The following is a 9,342-nucleotide window of genomic DNA, read 5'->3' on the forward strand; positions in this document are numbered from 1 at the left end:
CCTCTAACCTGCAATATGCCCTTTAGGCGTTCTGTTAGAGTTCGTAAGGCTGGACGGTGTGCTTGTCTAAAGAAAACCTGCATTGCACTTCTTGTTTTTGGCTAAGAGTGTGTGTGCAGACTGTATGTGTGTCATACGGCATGTCGTATCGTGTGCAGTGATTTATTGTGTGTATGTTGTGCATGTTGCTCTCATAGGACACAGCAAAGCACACAAGGCCGAAGGAGAGCGCTGACCCCACGGTCATACCTCATTACCAGTGGAAAGAGAGACAGACAGAGAGACAGTCATATATAAACCCAGCAAACTGACAAGCAAATCTCTCTCTCTCTCATTCTCTGAGTAATGGACAGTGGGCAGAGAGGGAGATGGGCTGAGAAATGACCTACAGCCCGAGAGAGCACAGGTAATCAGTCACACACACACTTCCCTGCAGGACGAGCATCAAGCCTGCCTCATGCTACACACACCGCTATAAGAGGACGTGTTCAGTGTCTGAGCCTTTAGTAGACAAAGGTCCCCCAACGATGTATGACATGTTGAAAATTGATGCAGAAAAACAAAGAATCAGAAAGCAAGAAAAACATTAAAGGTTCAAATCATTTCTCTTGTCCTAGTTTAATCTTCATAGACATCTAGAAGTGAATCATCAGGGATTGATTCCCCTTAGAAAGCTTGGGGCACTATTGTCTGTTTAAGGGGCTTGGCAACACTGACCAATGGCGTGAGTCGGGGGAGGGGCTGCATGTGTGTCTGACCAATAGCAGATCCGGAGTGTTTTGAAACAAATAACAGTTTTTGCTGAAACTACACTTTACCTTGAAACTACACTTCACCACTGAATTTGTGAATTTAGTGTCAGTATATTCAGAGCAGCTGTATTGATTCAGTTCGCAAAGGCGAGGTTGTCATGGTCTGAGCTTATGACTGACTATTATGGGATAGCATACTGCGCGTGTTCATTTGACCCCTAGTATAATAGCAAAGAGAAAAAAAATGCTAGATGGAGAGAGGCGGTGCAGAAAGTGAGGCACAGAATATGAATTTTTACTCAACAGCACATCGAAACTCACAAAAAAGAGAAATACAAAAAAATTAAACCTGCTTTGATATCTGCTCAGCTTAGTGTGGATCCTTTTATGTGTTGGTGAATGAAACATTTACAATATCTAATCAACATAATGAATGCTAAGACAGAATGCTAACAAACCCTGACCCAAACTCACAACATTGACTGCGAGTCTTTTGCAGCGTCTCCTGCAAGGCACAGATTTTTAAAAACGCTTTTGTATCACTGATCACTATGGAAGCTTGTTTCCGCTACCGAATAAAAAAAGGAAAAAAAAATTATTGCGACTTTTTATCTCACAATTGCGAGATATAAAGTCAGAATTGCGAGGTATGAAGAGAAAAAAGACAGAAGTGCGACTTTATCTCACAATTCTGACTTTTTTTTCTCAGTTGCGAGATTACATCTCGCAATAACACATAATTGCAAGTTATATGTCGAAATTTGCGAGTTTATATTTCGAAATTCTGACATCTTTTTTCAGAATTGTGAGATATAGATATAGATATAGACTTTATAACACGCAATTGTGACTTTATATCTCGCAATTGTGACTTTATATCGCGCAATTGTGACTTTATATCACGCAATTGTGACTTTATATCACGCAATTGTGACTTTATATCTTACTATTCTGACTTTATATCACGCAATTGTGACTTTATATCACGCAATTGTGACTTTATATCACGCAATTGTGACTTTATATCTTACTATTCTGACTTTATATCACGCAATTGTGACTTTATATCTCGCAATTCTGACTTTATAACAATGCAATTGCGACTTTATAACACGCAATTGTGACTTTATAACATGCAATTGCGACTTTATAACAAGCAATTGTGACTTTATATCACGCAATTGTGACTTTATAACACGCAATTCTGACTTTATATCTCACAATTCTGACTTTATATTTTGCAATTGTGACTTTATATCGCGCAATTGTGACTTTATATCTCGCAATTGTGACTTTATATTTTGCAATTGTGACTTTATATCGCGCAATTGTGACTTTATAACATGCAATTGCGACTTTATAACACGCAATTGTGACTTTATAACACGCAATTCTGACTTTATATTTTGCAATTGTGACTTTATATCGCGCAATTGTGACTTTATATCACGCAATTGTGACTTTATAACACGCAATTCTGACTTTATATCTCGCAATTCTGACTTTATATCACGCAATTGTGACTTTATATTTTGCAATTGTGACTTTATATCACGCAATTGTGACTTTATATCACGCAAAATTGCGACTTTATATCTCGCAATTCTGACTTTATATCTCGCAATTCTGACTTTATATCTTGCAATTGCGACTTTATAACACGCAATTGCGACTTTATAACACGCAATTGCGACTTTATATCTCGCAATTCTGACTTTAAATCACGCAATTCTGACTTTATATCTCGCAATTCTGACTTTATATCTCGCAATTCTGACTTTATATCTCGCAATTCTGACTTTATATCTTGCAATTGCGACTTTATATCTCGCAATTCTGACTTTAAATCACGCAATTCTGACTTTATATCTCGCAATTCTGACTTTATATCACACAAATCTGACTTTATATCTCGCAATTCTGACTTCATATCTAGCAATTCTGACAAATAAAGTCAGAATTGCGAGATGTAAACTCGCAATTGTGAGAGAAAAAGTCTGACTTTGAGATAAAAAGTCACAATTACCTTTTTTATTTTTCATTCTGTGGCGGAAACAAGCTTCCATACTGATCCGTGCCTTTAGCGTCAAAAATATATATATTTTTGTGTTTGGCATCCCACAATTAAACCTGAAGGCCCGTTCCCACAAATGATATTGTTCCTATTGTGTTATTATTAGTATTGCTGTAGCATGATTATTAAAAACTTCATCATTATCGTTATTGTTATCGACGATAACCCTTATGGTTACCAGGCGAGATCCTTATTTGAGAGAAATGCTGTTAATCGTACCTGGAAGGTGACAGGCTGATAGATGTCAGACAGGCGGAACTGCTTCAGGAAACGTTCATCGTCACTCCAGAAAAGTCGGATATCTGGGATGCCGAACAGAACCATGGCCAACCTCTCCAGCCCGAGTCCAAAAGCCCAACCCATCTTATTCCCAGCTCCAGCTGCAGAACACAACAACAACCACCGAATGAGACATGCACCCCATATTTCTTTCTTTGAGTGTGGCATTCTGTCATGAAAAGACAAATATTTCAACAAGGATGACTGCGACTAGTCACAACAAATCAACACAAACCTGAAACCTTGACGTTCTTCTGTTGTGTTGCAGCATGAGCTTTCAAGCGTATAAATATAAAATCCTTTAAGTCAACATGAAATCAGAACCTCAAATCTCAAGGAACGTTTCTGATCGTATTGTGCACGATACATCGGTTCATGTTATTCCAAATAAGGACGAAAATATTTGCTCCATAATCTTTCATGAAAAACTTGCTCCAATTCAACAACAGTGTTATAGATTTTGATATGTTATGCATCATTTCACAAGCCAATCATTACCCAACTACTTTGTTTCAATAGGAAATATGTCAGATTAAAGAGGCCTCATTAAGCCCTTTTTCAAAGTCTTGATTTTGTTTTTGACTTCTAATATGTTTTTCAAGCCTGAATGTTCATATTCTCCATTGATGCTGCTCGCCTCTTCCCAGTCTGTAACGCTCTGGGGTGTGTTTCCCAAAAGCATCGTTAGCCAACTATGGTCGTAAGTTGAGTCGTCATCAGCAGTTCAATGAGTCGGTGTTTCTCGAAACCATCGTTCCCACGAACATTCGCAAACAGCATCGCAGAGTTGTGTGTTTGAACGACAGCTCTCGGTTAGAAGCAGTTTCTCGATTGCATGACATGTGGACTCAATAAATCCTTATCTTGAGCAAAATAAGCAAACTGACGTTCAGTACAACCTGTGTCTTTTATTTAGAATACATACAAATGTCATTTACGTCTTTTAGTTTGTCAAGAGATTTAAAGCAGCGTTTTTGAAGAGTGAGTGTGTGTGTGTGAACGTGCTCTAGTGTGTAAGAACAAGCCGATGATTGAATCTGGAAATAAAGCGAAATAACTGAGAAAAATGAGAAATATTCCTCAGATTCCATGTGTAAAATTTATAACAAAATATCTAGCGTTAATTCAATCTCAAACAGTTTCATTAAAAGCGTGACATCATTAACCAACGTGGTTGAACGACCAATTTGGAACAATACAGTTTCGGGAAACAGTCGTGACTATCTAGTTGATTTCTTCAATGATGCATCGTATCATGGTAGTGAAGCAGTGAGTTACGTCACTGTATGGGAAACGCACCGCTGTTTAGTTCATGTCTATGAAGCCCCTCCTTCTGAAAAGCTGTGCTCTGATTGGTCGGCTGAAGCAGTGTGTTGTGATTAGTAAGTGCTTGGAGTGTCAGTTTCAACACACTACAAGCAAACTCAACCAGGCTCCGCCCCTTTATTCTGCGTATGAATTATTTAAGGCCCTGAAAACGTGAAAATATTTTATCGGATGTGCCTTTCGTTTACACGGCAACGGCGTTTTTGGGGCTTAAAAACGCAAAAAGGTGAAACCACCCTCCAGAGTGGAGATCTTAAAAACGCTCCACCGCCGCGTTCCCGTCTAAAGGGTAAAAACGCAAAAGTCTGCTAGACAGTGAAGGTTGTACGCAGGCGCGCGGATTTGGTGTTGTTGTGTGGCAGTGCTTCACATCGCCACCTAGTGATGGCCAAATTAAGCTTTTGTGAAGCACTGAACCACTTGAGCCAATTGGTTCAAAAATGGGTTAATTACTCGAAGCTTCAGTTGCTGCGACCTCTCCTGGCGAAAAGCAAGGCTGCAATTAATCAGTCAAATTAATCAGTGAGCAGTATTGGAGAAACTACTTTAGTTCTGAAGCATCTTTGCTAAGATCACCCTTGGATTTTTAACTATATTTCCTTTGAAAACTCTTTGATGCACACGCTAATGCTGAGCATAATGTTCTATTTACAAATAAAAATTGATAAATGTATGTTTTGTGTTATTTAGGAGAGAGTGCTGGGAAAATATGGCATAGGTTGGGTGTGCTTGTGTAAATGGCAGGGGGTGATTTTTGGGATGGGAACACTCAAAGATTTTTATTGAGGTACATTATTTTTTCAACAGTTTTTGGACTGAGTCGGTTTCTTTTTTTGCTCACAACCTCTCCAGACTTGGAAAACACTCGCTCACAAGGAACAGATGATGCTGGCGAGACGCGCCGTTCCAGTGAATCACCTGATTGGACCGCAAACCAGTCAAATGATTCATTCAGACAATGAAGCACTTGCTGCTTCGGACGTCACATGATTTTTTTCGCACCAAAGCAAGCTTTGAAGCAGTGGTTCTCTAGGTTTGTAGTTCAGGGTTTCGAAGCACGTATCGAAGCTTCAGCGTCACACTTCCATCACTATCGCCACCTAGCCGCCTGGAGTGCATACTACATCGAAGTTCACACACTTTTGCGTCACCATATGCATGTGGATTTCCCACCCATAACGCTCATCTAAACACGGAATAAAAAGTGATGACGCAACTCCACTTTTGCGTTTTCTCTTTTTCCGTGTAAACAAAGCCTAAATGAGGAATATTGTGGTCCCAAAAAACAAAATAACTTTGCAGACCCTTTTCATGCTCAAACAGCAACATTACACACTAAAGAAAGCAGGAAATGTGAAAAAAGTCAAAAAATGTGATGCTAATGGCATTTCAACTCAAGTGACAGCATTAAATGAATCTGTTTTAAGATCCACAGGTAGAGGAATTACTAACTTGACATCCCGTTGATTGACAGCAGCGACTGGGCTGTGCGGCTCTCGGCAAGTCAACGTTGGAAATAGTGCCGGTATTTCTGATGTGATTATACTCATTACGAATTTTTATTTGCTTTGCAACCCTGTGTGACCTATGATGAGTGGAGGAGTGAGCAAACAGATTTTTTTTTTCCCCCCAGACTTTCCAAGCCTTTCACTCTCTCTCAAGCCACTGTTTAACCCAATGAAGCATTCCTTCAGATGCGAAGGAAATGTGTTTTATATGTTAATGAAGGGAATGCTTAGGGGTCAAAATGCTCAGCCGGATGGTACAGAAATCTGAATAAATCTAACCGTCAGACGTACAAATCAATCAACTCTCACTTCGTTCCTCAAGTGGAGACATTAACGATTCCGATCTCTCTCAAGACCACGGAAAACACTTTTGTTTAAATACTAATTTTACTAATTGCCAAAAAAAAAAAAAATATGAGTATGGACTTGAACGGAAACTAAAGCAAATGCGCAAAAGTGGTGTTTGCCCATGAAAAAAGTTAATGCAATGTGGTCAGTCTTGGTGTATTTTATTCTGGCCTAAGTAAGACTTTGGTGAATATGTCTGAATTTTGGATATCACCCCTATGAAAAACATAATTATTAACATCCATTGCTAAAGTGTCATGAATTATAAAGATAAAGCGAATTTTGTGTTATTATGCTGACATTTCAACTAATAACAACAACAAGAAATGTTTCTTTGGGAACACTTTATTTCTGTTGACTATGAGTAACTTTGCAACTACATGTCAACTAGCGGTCATTAGAGTATTAGTCGACAGTCTGATTAATATCTGCTAACACTTTATTTTGATGCTCCCCAACAGATATTGTACTGACTATAACTTGGCAACTACAAGTCAACGTATTCTAACCCGAACCCTAACCCCCAACCATAACCCAACACTCTACAGTCGACTAATACTCTAATGAGAGTTAGTGGACAAGTTCCTTATAGTTAGTAGATTGTCTAAAGTGGACTATCGAGATAAAGTGGAACCGTTTCTTTATCATCAAATCAGGATATTATAATCATAAGGATCATATGATGCTGAAAATTCAGAAATAAATTACAATTAAAAAATAAAAAGGAGTCATTTTATAATATTACTGGTTTTCCTCTTACATACAATTCTTCCTAACCCCAAGTTTTTGAGTCTACAGGGTTTTGTGTGGATTTCATCAAAAAAAAGACTGCTGCACAATTCGGGGTATCATTCATGTCGGCAACATGCTCTCAGCAATAGTCCCAGTGACGCCTGCCTTCGCGAGCAGCTCTAATTACACCGATGATGATGATGCAGATGAAGGAAGACTCCACTACAGGTTCTCCGACGCTGAGCTCTGGATTGATGGTCGGGCTGATTGCTATCACTCGTCTGTCAGTGGAAATCACGAGCACATCCAGGGAGATAAAAGAGAGGTGTAAAGCGTTGTGACACGGCTAAGAGTGAAGCGGAGGCTAAGCGGACGTGCGCCACCACACACACAGTGAACGCCAGAGACGTCAGCCAGAAGCTGGCGTGAATCTCAGCGATGACCTCAGACGGACGCCACAGCCTTGCTCCCTCCCAGGTCCATTGCACTCGTAACCAATCGGAGCCAAGGGTGTGTGTGTGAGGGGACGTGGAGCGTGGGCTGCGTTTGACGCCTTCACCTCGTGATGACATCAGTCCTTGGCAGCTTTGACTCACAGCTTGACGCCTCTTTGCTTTCCCCTCCCAGCCAATCTCACTCTTCTGTCTCCTACAAGCCTCCAATGCTCACTCGAGTCTCCTGATGTCTCCCTGTATTCCTCACTTTATGTGATGGCGTGATGACTCCGATCTTCAACCAGAAGCAACTGGATAATATTCTGATTGTCCAATCCAATCTGACCTCTGAGCTATAACGTTGCCTGAATCACGATCATACACTGTTCGTTTGTTGGCTAGTGGAGAATGGAGCGACTGAGCCTCAAGGTTTTATTCTCCATTCGGTCACTGATGGAGTTTCGGTTCCTTGCCACTGTCGAATTGTTCCCTTTTGTTGCCATTGGCTTTTGGCTCATGTGGGTGGTCTACAAACCGAAAGGTTGGTGGTTCAATCCTCGGTTCCACCTGACCAAGTGTCGAGGTGTCCATGAGCAAGACACCTAACCCCAGCTGCTCCCGACGAGCTGGAAGGCGCCTTGCATGGCTGACGCCGCTGTTGGTGTATGAATGAGTGAGTGAATGGTTGAATGTGAGGAAAATGTAAAGCGCTTTGGTGGCCATTAGGTCTATGAAAGCGCTATATAAATGCAGTCCATCCATTTAAGTAACATTTAATTTAATATTCAACAATAATATGGATCGGCCTGCATTGATAACATTATATGTAGGGTTGGGTATCGAGAATCGAGTATCGATTGGAACCGGGACTAACTTTTCGTTTTTCCCGGAATCGTTTAAAAGTTAAAATTTCAATTCCTACTTTCGATATTCACAGTCCGCCGAGCGGAAGAAGAAACCGCTGAACAACACCAACGAAGAAGCGTCTACCGGAAGTGTTAGCATAACCGCGCGAGTCGAACATGAGTAGCTTACGTCGGCGGTCCAAAGTGTGGCTTCACTTTTCTAAAAATTAACGAAATCTCTGCAAAATGCAAAATTTGTGACAAGTATTTGGTCAAGTAATTATAAGACTGTTGGTTGGCAAGGTTAGCTAAACTTTTATGACCCTGCCTCTTAAAAGAATCGGAATCGAGAATCGTTAGGAACCGGAATCGAAACAAGGAATCGGAATCGGAATCAGAATCGTTCAAATTCAAACGATACCCAACCCTAATTATATGAGAACTGAACGGAGCTGGGGTGTATTTCCCGTACAGTGACGTAACTCGCTGCTTCACTACCATAGTACGATGCATTATTGAAGAAATCAACTAGCTAGTCACGACTGTTTCCCGAAACCACACTGTCGCAAAGTGGTCGTTCAACCACGTTGGTTAGTGATGTCACGCACGTGGTGGAGAAATAACTTGTTTTAATGAAACTGTTTGAGATTAGAATTAACACTAGATTTTTTGCTACTGTAAATTACATTTTTCTCATTTTTTTATTTTACTTTATTTCCAGATTCAATCATCAGCTCGTTCTTACACACTAGAGCTCGTTCACACAGGTGCACTCTTCAAAAACGCTGCTTTAAATCTCTTGACAAACTAAAAGACGTAAATGGCATTTGTATGTATTCTAAATAAAAGGCACCGGTTGTACTGAATGTCAGCTTGCTTATTTTCCTCAAGGATTTATTGAGTCCACGTGTCATGAAACTGCTTCTAACCGCAGGCCGAGAGCTGTCGCTCCAAACACACAACTCTGCGATGCTGTTTGTGAATGTCCGTTAGAACGATGGTTTCGGAAAACACAGACTCGTCGAACTGCTGATAATGACGGAA

The 9,342-nt window shown here is 40.3% G+C and overlaps 1 protein-coding gene across 2 annotated transcripts in view; it reads right to left on the reverse strand.

Moving 5' to 3' along the window:
- The window catches only part of fars2 (phenylalanyl-tRNA synthetase 2, mitochondrial), a 181,251-nt gene that overhangs the window by 80,486 nt on the left and 91,423 nt on the right, over positions 1 to 9,342 (reverse strand). For both annotated transcript variants that reach the window (XM_039690544.2, XM_089125540.1), the window contains exon 5: positions 3,046 to 3,206. In XM_039690544.2, coding sequence (XP_039546478.1) covers positions 3,046 to 3,206 — 161 coding nt within the window. The remainder of the gene's footprint in view (positions 1 to 3,045; positions 3,207 to 9,342) is intronic.

The sequence above is a fragment of the Pimephales promelas genome, chromosome 22, assembly GCF_988280905.1.
Source record: "Pimephales promelas chromosome 22, fPimPro1.hap1.1, whole genome shotgun sequence".
Taxonomy (NCBI): domain Eukaryota; kingdom Metazoa; phylum Chordata; class Actinopteri; order Cypriniformes; family Leuciscidae; genus Pimephales; species Pimephales promelas.